Source organism: Camponotus vicinus, unplaced genomic scaffold (genome assembly GCF_025532165.1).
Source record: "Camponotus vicinus isolate PSW18456_S1 unplaced genomic scaffold, iyCamVici1.0 SCAF_6, whole genome shotgun sequence".
In the NCBI taxonomy this organism is placed as follows: Eukaryota; Metazoa; Arthropoda; class Insecta; order Hymenoptera; family Formicidae; genus Camponotus; species Camponotus vicinus.
Window position 1 is genome coordinate 7873835 of NW_028141978.1, and position 16439 is coordinate 7890273.

The 16439-nt window shown below is 26.7% G+C and overlaps 1 protein-coding gene across 1 annotated transcript; it reads right to left on the reverse strand.

The window, feature by feature from the left end:
- Positions 1–1110: 1110 nt before the first annotated feature.
- On the reverse strand, positions 1111–13077 carry LOC145973062 (aminopeptidase N-like). Its single transcript, XM_083102225.1, has 13 exons — positions 13012–13077; positions 11542–12040; positions 10960–11430; positions 10634–10817; positions 8532–8679; positions 7080–7161; positions 5118–5479; positions 4671–4948; positions 3638–3819; positions 2953–3309; positions 2802–2871; positions 1925–2032; positions 1111–1198 (listed from the first exon to the last, which is right to left on the reverse strand). Exons 2-13 carry the CDS (start codon positions 12018–12020, stop codon positions 1142–1144), a joined length of 2778 nt encoding a protein of 925 aa, XP_082958351.1. The 5' UTR covers positions 12021–12040; positions 13012–13077; the 3' UTR covers positions 1111–1141.
- Between the last annotated feature and the right edge of the window lie 3362 nt (positions 13078–16439).

The following is a 16439-nucleotide window of genomic DNA, read 5'->3' on the forward strand; positions in this document are numbered from 1 at the left end:
ATCTGTCTGTTTCTTTCTCTCTCTCTCTTTCTCCTCTCTCTCTCTTTCTCTCTTTCTTTCTATGTCGTGCATATATGCATGTGTCTCTATATAATTTAAGGGGGGGTAAAGAGTGGGGGAAGAAAAGAAAAATACCAACGAGAAAGATGGTCGACTAATTTTGTGATTGTTGTTTAAGAGGGAAGAAATAGGGCTCTTGATGGAAACGGTATTGATTGTATTTGTTGTTTTTAGGATGCGCTACTATAAAATTAATGATTTAAACTATTACCCCAAAATAAGTTTGTGTATAAAGTTTCAGCTAATAATAATTAATACATTGTGTAAAATATTTCGAGATAATATTTAAAATGAAATTTTAATTGGGCAATTTTCGTTGCAATATAAAATGTCGTCTTCAAGGTTCTATTTTGATAGAGAAATTTATGGACTCGAGTTTGTTAGAAAAATTTAACGTTGAAATTTAAATGGATAATCCGTATTTGTTCTTGTCGGTATTCTTCATTCCTTCCTCGATAACCGATCATCTAAGTATACTTTTCTTGGAGCGCTGCTTATGCGCCATGTACTTATACATGGCATAGTTTCGGTTTACGCTCATTGCTTCTTCTGATTCCTCTACTCTTCTTTTACTCTTGTATGTTTGGATCTCATTTTTTTCCTGTTTTCTTTAGATTTACGTTTTTCTTTCTTTTTTCTTCTCTTTTCTTTCTCTAGCCCTTCCGTTGTTCGCTCCTTCATTTCTTGATATCGTGCGCGCTGACCGATGAATATGTGTATACTGATATACCTGCGTACGCACACACACAGACGCAGATATATACATGTGCGACTAGCGGTACTTTATCCGTAAATGTACGAGATACCGTACGATATATTTTTCTTCAGAATTGATCGCTTTTTATACAAATATCGTCTTACGATACATATTTCTGATAGAGCTTCACAAAATTTCATAGGAATTAAATTAATGGATATGAAATTTATGACAAAATGAATTTACTTTTTCATGTTTTAAAACGCTAATTATTTATGATAATTTTATGCTATCGACAAAGATGAAACTGAAGGAAATTAAGATAAATAGAAAAGAGATCGTTTTATTTTGTCACAAAATATAAAAAAAAATATGTATATGTCTTTATAAAAATATATATTTCTTCGGTATTTTCCTAAGGTAGTCTGAGTCTGAGATGAGCTAGATTGATTAAAGTATATATAAATTTTTCTATATGTACTATATTAATTATAAGAGACAAATTTTTAATATGCAGTATTTTTTATTTTATAAGTTTAGAGACAAATTTTTAATATGCAGTATTTTTTATTTTATAAGTTTATTTTATAAGATTAATTTTTGATAATATATACACACATACTTATATACATATATACATACATACATACATACATATATATATGCTAAGATTAAAAAATATATACATATATATTTATATATTATTATGTATATATATGTGTATATAATATATATATATATATATATATATATATATATATGTATATATATATATATATATATATATATATATATATATATATATATATATGATATGATATGATATATACTTTTATACACATATGAATGTATGGGTATTTCATAATATAAATAACTATCAATAACATAAATAACTATATCTATATAAATATTAAATCTGCATTACAAAGAAAGCCAAAATATAATATAAAAATTACTTATATATAACTAACAAGAATTATGAAATTATTAACAGTTATATGAAAGTAGTATAGAAAATAGATTAATTACGTATGTCAATTTATATATCTTATTTCAAACATTTGTGTTATATTTTCAGTTTATAAGCATTTTGTCGCATTATGGATCTTTATATTTTTAATTATAGATCTTTATCTCTTCGATGTAAAAAGATTGAAGAAATTCTACCTGTCTTTTGATCTCCGACCATCGTGCTTCTATCTTGCGTTCAATAACATCAAGAGCTTTGAAGGGATATCTGGATTCTCTAATCTCAACTCTGATGAATTTTTTTATCTAAAAAAAATTTTAACAATTGTCATCAATAAATGATTTTGTAATTGTCGCATTATCATACAGGCAGAGTTTCATTATTGACAGAATTATAGAACAAGGTATGTAGAAGATTGTGTATAAAATATATAACATACAAATTGTGTGTCTTATTCGCTGTTACTAACTTCTATGGTAGGTGTGGGAGCTAATATTAAACATTTTTTGATAATAAACTTATGTTCAATTTATAGTTCCAAATTTATAGTTTCAATGCGATAGCAAATAAAAAATAATACTTTCAATCTAGCGCCTTGATGAAGACAACCTATCGAACGCTACTGAGTGGTAGGTGCATACCAAAGTCCTGCACGGGCTGTGGACTAGTCAACCTATGGGACCTATTTTTCTATACACTAGTTGAACGGCAAAGGAAGTGCAATAGAAATGTTTTGTCATATTTTCAAATTATTGTTGTTTTATTTTAAAAAATGTTTCAACAATTGCCCAAAATGAGCTAATTTGTCGTTGTGTACATGGCAACGTCGTTCTATGTTTCTGTTGATTCTATCAAAAATTTAACATCTCTAGCAAGGTTCTGAACAATATGAAAGTATTATTTTTGGATCGTCGCGTTAAAATTATAAATTTGCGAACATACGTTTACTATCAAAAAATTCAATTTTAGCACTTCTACCCACTAAAAATGTTTGTAACATCGATCTTGAAACAACATATTGTGAAAAATATATTTGATAAGAAAAATTTAATATGGAACATTGATTAAAATTACCTCACCCAAGTGTTCCTTAGAATACACGTTGTTAATTATAACAGTTAATACCGCCATCTCATTGACTTTCCTATCAGAACAAAATAGTACATTTATAATTAATATGTACAGTAAACTTTTGTACCTATGTATTTTTATGAAATATCGTTACCCGTAATAATATGTAAATTTTCTGAAATTTTTGAATATGTCTTGAAGCATATATTTAGAATTTTTGGCAAGAGTAGAAAGAAAAATATTAGCATATAAAGCTTCAGTTCGCTCTACCGATTTGGATTGATTATAAGACAGATTGGTCATAAAATTATGCCGAAATGTTTCAAAACTAGCTGGTAATTTTTCCTCTATATAATTGAATATGATTTGAAAACTTTCACTGTAAGCTAAACATTCTAAAATTGTGTAATCAATCTCTTTCATGGAAAAATTAAAACTTCTATTCCATATAATACGATCTGGCGTTCTCAAACCGTTACAATATGTCCATCTCTTCCATCCAGGCGAAATTCTACAGAAAAAAATCCAAAAAAGAAATAAAAATATTCTAGCGAAATTGTACTAATTGTTCTAGTGTTACATAAATAATTTTTAACGTAAGTGATAATAAATTTTTCAAACATACACCCCAGCAAACACCAAGTAACATTTATATAACTGTTAGTTGTAATTTCCCACTCAACAATATAACTGTTACATGTTATGTAACTGTTACGTAACATGTAACAGTTATATTGTTGAGTGGGAAATTACAACTAACAGTTATATAACTGTTATTTGGTGTTTGCTGGGACAATATAAAAAATATCCTCATAAAGAAGTATTATAAGAAGAATTACTTGTATCTTGTAGGACTTATCAAATGCCATTTTAATTGCTGATAGGCCCATCTTATGCACGACATATAATCCATAATACATTTCCACTTTGCGAGTTCTTGCTTTAAACATTCAGTATGATCATCATTGCTATCATCTTTGCCGAACGGATTCCATTCTAATTTAAGCAGCTCTCGCACTTCCTAAAAAGCATCTTTTTATTTAATTTTTTTCATATTATTTACAAGAACGAATATAATGTATGTGCAAATATATTTGTATTTTTATAAATTAATTTTATTTTAATAAGTATATAAAACTTTATAGCATAAACTATTACAATTTCCAAATTTACCGATTATTTATTTGAATAATTGTTTATATATTTTATATTATTTAAATACATGCATTATTAACATGTATATATCGCTCTGTATACATTGATGTGTCGATCGATGAATTTGCTATACTATCCTCTTATTTAATGTTATATATCACACACAAATATGTTTTAAATGTACATATCACACACAAATATCGGTTTTAAAAATTTAAAATTTGTAAATATTCATTTTTTATAAAATAGATATTTACAAATAGATTAATATGTGTGTATAGAATGTGATAAAATTAAAAATTTAAGTCAATTTGTATAAAATATTTTATAAAGTTTTTAATATCGCCACAAATCTTTTATAACGTAAAAAAAGTAATATAAAGAAAATAATTGAAATTGTATTCTATAATTTTTTAAAATTAAATATAAATTGTATCATTTATACCATAAATTTCACAATATTAATATTAGAAAATAGCATTTCGAAAAGCTTAAAATTTAAAAAATATAATTATTAAATTTAAAAACATAAGCGTCTTTGAAATTAAATTTTTGGCGAAGAAGGAACTATACAATTTAATTCATCTTTTCATTTCTCTACATGAATCTAATTTTTAAAGAATTATTTCACTATCGGTATATCGATATATAAAATCACGATTATATGATATGTATTATGCATTAGCTTAATAGAAAACTTCTTGATTTTGTGTTTACCTTGAATTGAGGGTAAAATTCTAAGAATACGAAAATATTTGATATAAATTCAAAAGCTTTGATCATAGGATACCATGCGATATAATCTTTCTCTTTTCGCAAATAAATAACAAGTTCCCAAAATACGGAGAATTCAAGTTTCTGCTCTATCACAAAATGGAATGCGTCATCGATAATTTGCGCTCGATTGAGAACATGTATATTTCTGTATTCTTCAGAATTTAAGTATAGCGCAATTTTTTGCCAATTCTCGGTATCATAATTGACACGATAGTATCCTATTATAAAATAAATTGCTTCTGTCCATTATTAGGTACTTTGAAATTACATGTATAAATTCAACATATTTCGAAATGTTAAGTATATTTCGATATTACATCAGAATATTGAAATTATACATACAATATGATACATAATAAAAGTATAAGTTTATCATTCATTTTTTACCAGCTTGTTGTAAGTTTAAAATGATCCATTGATCTTTCTCAACAAAGAGTTCAATTTTTGAATTCGATGGTGTTAACCAAATATTTAACCAAGTTATGATAAAATTGGACTTCGATTCCGTAGTATAAGTAATAGGTATATAATATTGTTTCTCATCCAACTTGTTGTGAAACAGTGCTGATATAGTTACAATATTATTAGAATAATTTCGCATCACCTCCAATATGGGAAAACATTTCTGCATAACCCACGAATATACCATACTCTTTACATTAAACTGATACTTATAATCTAATTCATTTATGATAGTTTGCATAACATTCCATAAATTATCGGAAGTTGTTTCCAAAGGCTTAGCATGTCTATAAAATTTAACATTGTGGCAATAATATTAAACATTGTGTATAATTGATCAGCATCGTAAAAAAAAATCATAATTTGCGTAATTTATAGTTACACATTTTAATGTTATAATGTAAGTCTCATAGAAATATAAAAATTTGTCAATTTTAAATTATAATTTAATATGTAATACACTCGTCAACAAAATTATTGCATAGGTAATTTCATGTCAACTTTTCGCATAACTTCAAATAAATATAACTCCGTCAAAAATGGTAGCATTTGAAAATTATTTTTCATTTTCAAGCTTAAAGCCTCTATTTTAAAAATCATTTGTCAGATTTAGAATTTATCCTTCCCCTCCTCTCGTCATCTACTTAAAAGTAAGGACGTGTTTCGTCTCCAAAATATTGCATAATTTGACGCACGAGATGGAATAAATTTTTTTCGCAAATTTTATGATAATCATCGTGTGTTGGAGGACGGAAATGTGGAAATAATCACAGCGCTAAATCAAATATGGAATGAAATTTCTCAGGCAATAATTAGAGCAATAATATGCGTGAGCGTTTGCAAGAGATTATCCGAAGATGAGGCGGCAATACACATTTTTAAATGTGAACATTTCCACATTTCTCCAACACACACACGCAGACACACATACACACACACGATGCGCCAAATCCGACCAGCAACCTCTTCGTGATGCGCATCAGGTAATGCTAATGTTGCGGTAAATGAACAAAAATATATACGTAACTTTGATGTGTCGTAATTTCTCGAAAAAAAATCGTACAAACTTTATTTTTTTTAAATTCATAGATAAAAATCCATATTTTACAATGATTATCATGAAATTTGCGAAAAAAATTTATTCCACAGCGTGGAATGCGTCAAATTATGCAATTCTTTTGGAGACGAAACACGTCCTTACTTTTAAGGATATGACGAGAGGGAGGAGGAGGATAAATTCGAAATCTGACAAATGATTTTTAAAATAAACGCTTTAAGCTAAAGAATAAAAAAAAATTTTCAATTTTACGACCATTTGTGACGTTGTATTTATTTGAAGTTATGCGAAAATTTGAAATGAAATTACCTATGCGATAATTTTGTTGACGAGTATATATATATATATTTTTTTTCTTTTTTTTTCTGTTGTTATATAACATCTATAATTTTATTAATGATTAAAGCTAATTTTCCTTGACTGAATAAATAATTAATAATAATGGTTTCATAATTTTAATTTTAATTTTAATTGTAATTTTATACTATCCATACATTTGTATGTTACTTGGTTTTTGAAATATTATATAATTTGCATTTGAAATATTACATAATTTGCATTACACAGTAATTGTTTGTAGTTTAAAAATGATTAAACTGTACTTTACTTCTTAAGAAAAACTCAAATTGAAATTCACTCGAGAAACATTCATAAATGAAAATAACAGCGTAAATCTGAGACTCTTTAAATATGTATCTCTTTTAAACAATAAAAAAGGAAACATATTGCAACAAATTTATTATATTTTTCGGTTTTCTTTTTTACGACGATGTATTTATATTATTATATTATTATATTTATATTATTATATTACAATATATTATACTCACTGGTTGTTCAAATATATGTTGATAGCTTTGGAAAATATACTAGACGACAATATTCGTTCTAACATGCGCCATATGATGGAGCCTATAATGATACAAATAAAAAAATGATTTATAATATATTTAAAATGCTTCTATTGTGCATTGCTTACAAGTTCGGTACATAAATAAATCTAAAATTAAAATAAAGTAACAAAGTTTGTGTATTTAAATCTATCTAAGAAAAGTTAAAAAAATATTAAGTATATTACAATGAAAAGCAAGCAAAAAAATATAATAATTATAACAGATAGAAAGTATAAACGATTAGATAAATTTGATAAATTTTATTTACCTGAAATTCTTTTTGGTCGTGATAGTGATAGCATTACATTATAAAAAAGTAAAAGATATAAGAAAGAAGAGAGGTAAACAATACATATATAACAAGATTAAAAATTAAAGAAGAAAAAACATAAGAAAAAGTGAAAACAGACATAAAAAATGTACGATAATTTTTAATTATTTTGTTTATATATTCTAACTAAGATATCGAATCAGCTGTTTCTTAAAGGGAATGAGCGTTTGAATAAAAAAAATCAATCTTATCTGAATATCTTTTTGTTGACAAACTATTAATAGACGTATATCTACCTTGTATACAGGCATTTCGATGAAACACCCATGAAAAAACAAGCTCAGCTGAGATGCATTCAGAATATGCCAATTGAGTAACATTAAGTTATCGAGACAATCAGTGCAATCATTTATAACTTTATGTAAAAATGTGAGACCAAAAAGAAAGTCTTCTATTATGTAGATATAGCATTCAATTTAGTTCATTATAGGCATAATCATGACAAGTGCCATGATGCCCATAGACGTATTTAAAAAAATATATATATTTTATGAAAGATATTGAACATATTCTCAATCAAAATGCTGATAAGAAGACTATAATAGAAGTAAACTTTATGGAGATGAATTACCGCACAATAAAATAATTTAATAATATTGACATTAATGAACTATTTACATACTCAAAAAATAAAGCCTAGTTTCTAAAGTACAGTAATTACAATTATTCGAATATGTCTAGGAAGAATCTGTTTATAATTAAATATATTTAAATTTAATAAATTAAATCATTGTACAAAATCATATTTATGTCTTTTCATATTTTTTGCAATTGTAACATGTGCAATTGTAACATGTTATAATTGGAAACAATATAAGGAAAGATCTTAAGTTTTTGATATCATTTTCTTATTGTCATAGCAAGAATTAATTTGTAATAAAATATTATAATAAAATAATAATAAATAAGTAAATAATATAAATAAATAGTAAATAAATAAGTTGCAAATTACAAATAACTTTGTCTATAATATATTCTTCTGATTTCTTTCTGATGTTGATTTCTTTATAATATTGAATTATAGCTTATTTGTTTATTTATACAATATATGTACATACCTTTAACACGAGAAAGAAAAGTGTATAGATAATTTTCAGTATCGTTTTCATATTCTGTAGAACTTAAATTGACGTAAGTATTGAGATCAAGTAATTCATGTTGAATTTGAACTATAAACAAATTCATCATTCGAAAATCTGGCACAGTCTAAAAGTAGAATTCGAGTAAAATTAATCGAGAAAAAGAAGCTGTTAAGACACATATAAAAAATCATAATCAATCGCTGCTAAACATAATTTATAATATTTTGTACATTATAAAGTTTGAAACTATAGCAAAGCGTGTTTTTATATTTAAGTGTGTCATGTACATAGACTTCGCGTTTGGCTAAAAAGTTGAACAAATTTTAGAAGGAGACAGCATGCTTTCGAGGTGTTAGTTTCTCTGTCTATCAATAACAAGAGTGGGGCAAAAATTTTATATGGCCATTACATTTGACATATGTCCTGATCGATTTCTTTTCCCCATCACGCGTCGTTAGACAAAGAAGAAACTATCATAAAAATAAGCTCTCTCTTTCTAAAATTTGACGTTGCTGAAACAATGGAGAGAGTGGGAACGCGCGGTCTATATATTATACGTCTATGGTCATGGTTTAAAAAAAGTAAATGTTCTTATAATTACATAAAAAATAAATTTATAAGATTTTTGTTTAATAATTTTAGGTTAGAGATTCCTCTTTAATAATTTTAACAATTAAGGATTAAAAGGTTTTATATAAATAACAATATGAATAACACAAATTTAAATTTCACAGCAAAGAAGAGCCAGACGCGTATAGTGTTATATATAATAGTATGTTACACATCATAATTTTTTCAAAATTAATTTTTCGATGAAATTGATTAATTGTATATGGCGCACAAATTTTTCTTGATCCATATACCAAATGTACAATTAAGTCTTAATCCGAGATTTTTCATAAATCCCTCTTTACACTTCTAAAGAAACATCGGGGAGAAAAATGACGGGGCGAAGTTGGATCGAGAATCAAACCCGAATTTTTCGCTTGCCGGACGATCACTCTTACCCCCGACTAAGTTATTCAGACTTTATACTTCTACCTCGATATTTCTCATTTTGCTTACAAATATCTATTACTAATAATTATTAACACCATGTTTCGGCCAAGCGTATGGCGCACTCCTATTCGCGTCTGACTCCTATTTGTTATAAAATTAAAATTTTTGTTAATAATGTTAGTTTTGGTAAAACTTTAGAAAAAGACACCAGGGTCGAATCGTCTTTACCTTCACATATGTTGTCAAGGTTACTGTCCTGAGTAACATTCGAAAGATTTTAGCCGTCACTCGTTGCTTATTAAAAAGTTATTAACAAAAGCGTACATACAACATGCGACTATACGAATTCCTAAGCAATGTTGATGTGACTTCTAAGAAAGTCAAGGTTATTTTAACTTTCTATGTAAAGCGAGGTCCACCGCACACCACCCCTGAGTCAGCGCGAAACGAGGTCTATTATTGTATGGTTCCACATGGATTTGCAACTTTCCATGCGAAACGAGGTCTACCCTATACTACTTCTGAGTCAGTGCGAGGTCTATGGTTCCTCGTTTCTCATGGAAAGTTGCAAACCTATGAACTGTACAATAATAGAGGTGGTGTGGGGGTAGACCTCGTTTCGCATGGAAAGTTGCAAACCCATGTGGAACCATACAATAATAGACCTCGTTTCGCGCTGACTCAGGGGTGATGTGGAATGGACCTCGTTTTGCATAGAAAGTTAAAGTAACCTTGACCTTCTTAAAAGTCAAATCAACATTACTTAGGAATTCATATAGTTGCATGTTGCATATAATTCGTGGAAATTCTTTTTGTTAATAACTTTTTAATAAACAACGAGCGACGACTAAAATCTTTTGAATGTTACTCGAGACAGTGACCTTGACAACATATGGCAAGGCCAAGACGATTTGAGTCTGATGTCTTTTTCTAAAGTTTTACCTTCGAATTAGCATATTTTTCAATTGAAAGAATATCCAAAAAAATTTACACAAATATTTAAGAATTTTCTGTATACATTGTTATACTATTAATTACTTTGACTGCATTTTCAAAAATAGAATTAAAGATAAAATTACCTCATGGATAATATATGCTTGGAAAAATACAATAAAGCCTTCATTTAACCATACATGAAACCAATAAAATGGATTGAACAGATTACCAACATATTTTTGTATCATCCTACGTACTACTAAGGGTGCAATTATCATTTTGCGTGCTATAGTATCCAATTCTTCATTATACATGATATCTGTTTCTCTAAAAATCATTATAATATGTGTGCTGTATGAATGTATGAAAAATTTTAGATATTAATATAAACTTTTATTTAAATTATTATTAAATTATTATTAAATTATTATATAATATATATCTATTTTTAATTATATGTGTATATTACTTGTGAAAGACGAATCCCAAAATATGTTTGACTTCATCTTGTAAATTCGGGATTGCGATGTGATCCACTTTGCTCTCAGATAAAACAGTAGTCCACTCAAGGAATCTCTTCGAATTATTCCAATAATTTCTCAAGTACATAGTAATACTTTTAATAATATATGACGCAAATTTTATATACGGTATCGATTGCGGTCTGCACCACATGCTAATGGTATCAGTCATTTTGAATCGATGAAAATCAAACAACACAAATGCTATATTATCTATAGAATTCACAACAGTTTTGTTAAAATATGTCCATATTTCATCGTACAACAGTTCAGACGATTCTCCTATCGGCATATTCGACAAAACTTTATAACTTCGATGATGTTTTATGGAAATATCAAAAGTAATTCCTAATTTTGGCTCGTTCCAAAACGGAAATAATTGCTGCTTTCTTGTTGGGATACCCGTTATGATTAACAACCTGCCACATTTTAACGATATGTAAATAATGACTAATGTTAGACAATTATAAGCGTAAATGCAAAAATATACACAATTTGCTTTTGATATTTTAATATATTCTTCTACTTACTCTTTATCTCCATATTCGTTTATGTACGGAAATCCGAAAGACTCTCTTACTATATTAATCGGAATATCGAATCGTATATGCAGATTGTATATTCCTGGCAATATGGTAGCATTGAAATTGCAGAGGACAATATTGGTTATAAAATTATAATTTGTTGTTTCTGGTTCAGAAATGTTTCCATTGTGAATTTGCTTTAATTCCGAACTCATTGATATCGATTTTATTATTGAATTTGATAGATGAAAATTTATACGTTGCGTTGCATATATGATATAAATAGTGATTACATATTCACCCACTAAATTATTGTGGGTAAAATTTAACTTTATATTATAATGCAATGGATATATATTGTCAGACAAATTGTAATTTAATGCATTGCACTGCACGATATCCGATTCTTTATCGGTAAGATCCTCCATTGCTATTGTGGCAATATATATTATACTACTACTCAATAATAGTTTTAATAATCTCATGTTAAATTTCTTTCAGGTATCTATATAAATCATTTCCGTTATTAGAAACATATATACAAGAAATATATATAAACGTAATGCTAAATACAAGTGTGTATAAATATGATAAAATTTAAAAATATAAGCTTATTGAAGAATGTACTTTAGGTAATTCTGAAAAGGGGAAAATACATTAATCATAATTTTTATTTCTCTGAAATTCAATTACTTTCAAGATTTCTTCTTACATATTTTTATATTTTGCGTTTTATGGCAACTGACTTCTGTACGTGATGAACTTTGTATATTTACTAACATGTTACTTTCAAAGTGTGTTTGTTTCTTTCAACCTTAAGAGAGTGATGTATTAAAATCGAACGAAGAATAAACGAACAATAAACCGATATTAAATTTATTAAAAATTGATATAATTATTCGAATCAAATTTTTAACATAAAAATGTTAAAAATAACTTTGTTAACATTTGTCTTGGAATAAATTTATTTAAATAAAATATTAACCTATCGCACATTCTTCATTTTTATTCGTTATATATTTAAATTATCATATTCTATTTATATAACTTTTTGTAAAGAATATTTATTATTAACTTTACAGAATATATATTCTAAATATTTATTAAAAAAATTTTGTTTCAAAACAAAATATAAATAGTATTAAATATTTTTGAGATAATTTAATAAAGACAATGAAAGGTAGAACATACACATGCTTTATAACGTCAAAAAAGTTGCCTGTATTTTACATTTTCTGTATTTTAAGTCAAATTATGCCGTTACATGTCTAAATATATTGTTAGCTAGCATAGATGCAAGGAATGAAAAATAGTATTTGCAGTAAAGAAATATATTCAATCAAAAGTAGAAATGTCTCTTTTAAGAAATAAAATAGTTGATTGTTATTCCACACTTTCTTACTCCATATGCATACATTCAAAGAAAAAGAAATGTAGAAGTGGAATATTTTGTTGAATATTTAATTAATGTCTTACCCTATTTGTTGAACTCACAACTATAGGTTTAATATCAAAGGCATAAACAGTCAAACTGCGATCTTATAGCCTCAAGAGACTACTATAAACTGACGGCGCTATCATGTTACAGATACGGCATACCAGAAACAGGCAATGTACGTAGTATTATATAGATATCGCCTTGATATATATAACACAGGAGTATGTTATTCATCGATAGAAGTCAATACGTATATATTTACTTAGCTTTGTATTTCTTTGTATTCCTTGTTCCATATTTAAAACTTTCCTTTGTAAGGACAATTTTTCTGGAAAACATTCGCGAGAGAAAATTAAAATTGAGAATATTCTTCCCTAAATATATATAAGATAAAGATATTCTGTATTTTATATCATATTTTTTTCATAAAGAAGTTTTTTTTTTAAGAACTTATTGTATAAAATAAATAAAAGAGACTTGTCTATGTCGTATCACTTGAAATATTTTATGTTATATTTTCTATTTGGCACTAATTCCTGTACAAGTACGGCGATCTAATATTGTTTTTAATTTTGCTTATAACGTTTGTGAATAATAATTTCTATTTATTGTTTTAATATTATGAGCAATAAACGGAATAACTTGCGTTTATTTTGATATTGTATTTGCTAGAGGCAATGTTTCTTCATGGTAAAGAAGAAAAAAATTTTAATTTACATTTCTTCATTACATTTTGAGATAATTTTCTTATTTCAGAAATTTCAGGAACACATTTGTTATATGTGTTTCGATTCGATTAATTTTGATTGAGGAAAAAATTTATAAATTTAAAGATCCCAAAACATTTTCTCTCTCGACTTCCGTCGATCATCAATGTTCATAAGGAACAAATCAAACTTTGAATTTATTAGTGTCGGATCAGTATTTCAGCTGGTATTTCAATATACACAATGGATGCAGTATGAATAACATTTTAAATTAAGCTTGTCATATAATGTTAACACTTTCATGTTACGTATAAACATACATGAATACAAACTCCATTCAAGGATTCGAAAAACATAATTATTTATCTACTTCTCATTCTCAGTTTAAATTAAAAATTGAAATAGTTAATATTAATAAGTCGTATTATATATAATAAATTTTATTTCTTATACATATTTCAAATTTAATACATATCTAGTATTATGTGATATATTTTCATATATGTTATAAATTTTAATATTTAATAGAAAGTTGTATATTTAAATTAAGTTAATATCATATATGTACACATATACATGTATGTATATATATATATATGAATATGTGTACATGTGTGTGTGTGTGTGTGTGTGTGTGTATGTGTGCATGTGCATGTGTGTGTATAAATTAATAAATTTGTAAATTATTAATAAATTAACAAACATTCATGCTGTGTTTTCGAAGCAGTTTAACGCATTATAGATCTTTATGTTTTCAATCGATGAATAAAGATTCAAGAAAGTATCTCTGTCTTATGGATCTCTAACAAGCGTGTGTTACTAGCTTGCATTCAACGATTTGGAACGAATTCGTTCTTCAACCTCATTATCAATGAAATATTGTATCTAAAGAAAATTATTTTAGCAATTATCATGAATAAATGATTTCGTAATTGTTGCATTATTATGCAAGCAGAATCTCATTATTTACATAATTATAAAAGAATATACCTAGAAAATTATTTATAAAATATATAACATATACACAGAGTTTCATGGTATCTTATCAATTGCTATGCCATAAGGACTAAAATTAAACATTTTTTTGACAATAAACTTAGGTTTGCAAATTTATAGTTTGAATACCATAACAAATAAATGATACTTTCATTCTAGTGTCTCGATGAAGACAACGCTACTGCAATGGTACGTGCATATTAGAGTCCTGCACCGGCTAGTCTATTTGGGACCTTTTTTCCTACTCGCTGAGCGGTAGAGGAACTGCAAGAAATGTTTTTTCTATGTCTTTTTTTAATTATTATTTTGGTTTATTCCAAAAAATATTACAATAACTATCCAAACTGATTTACTTCATCGTTGCATATACGATAACGACCATCAATTTCTGTTAATTCTATCAAAAATCTAGCACTTCTATCAAGGCATTAATATATGCAAAGTATCATTTTTGTATTGTCACGTTGAAATTACGAATTTGCGAACATAAATATATTGTCAAAAAATACTCAATTTTAGCACATCTATCTACTCAATAAGAATTTATAACATCGACCTTGAAACACCGTGTATTGTAAGAAATAAACGTTATAATAAATTTTTAACAAATAAATACGTATATATATATATCTGATTCATTAAAATTAAACATTCAAATCTCCCTTACAACACATATTGTTAATTATAACAGTTAATGCCACAATCTTATCGACAGGCATATAAAAACAAAATAGTAAATACATAATTGATACAAACAATAAACTTTCGAGTTTGAATTTGAATCAAAGATGCAAAAAGAAATGCTGTGTGTATTCATCAAACACACGCACACAATATATTTTACGTAAATATAATTGACATCTATATAAATACTAAATCGACATTACAAAAGGCCAATATAATGTTAAAAACGTTCACTTAATTAAGAACAATTAAAAATTATTAACACTTATATAAATTATTAATAGTTATACATACCGATTTATTACTGATTTGATATTTATTATAGTGATTTAGTATATATATATAAATTTATAAATATTATCTTAAACATTATTATCTCAAACACGATATATTTTTGATATTTCTAAACAATTCGATGTTTTATAATCTAGTTTTTCAATAGCTAAATAAGAAATGAAAATATTTTATTTGTCTGTCGATCTCCGACCATCGTATTTCTATCTTGCGTTCAATATCATCAAGAGTTTCAAAGGGATATCTGGATTCTCTAATCTCATCTCTGGTGAACTTTCTTATCTAAAAACGATTTTAACAATTGTCAGCAATAAATGATTTTGTAATTACCTCATTATCACACATTCGAAGTATCATTATAAATAGAATTATAGAAGAAGATTATATAAAATATGTTACAATATGATAGTGAGTAAATTTAATATAAAAAAATTTAATTAAATATGTTTTATAATAAGACATAATAAGTGTATGGAGTTCTGATTCATTAAAATTTACCTCGTCTAATTGTTCCTCGAAATACACATTGTTAATTGTAACAATTAATGCTGCAATCTCATTGACTGGTCTATGAGCACAAAACAATACGTTTATTATATTTAATTCAATAAATTTTCATGTGCCTATGTGTGTAATGTCTCTTTGTCTGTGTGTAATATATGTTCATTAAGCAATGTTATTACCTGTATTTTATTTTTTTGAAGATATTTAATATGTCTTTAAGCATGAACTTAGCATTTTTCGCAATAGTAGAAAGAAAAGTATTAGCAATTAAAGCTTCTGTT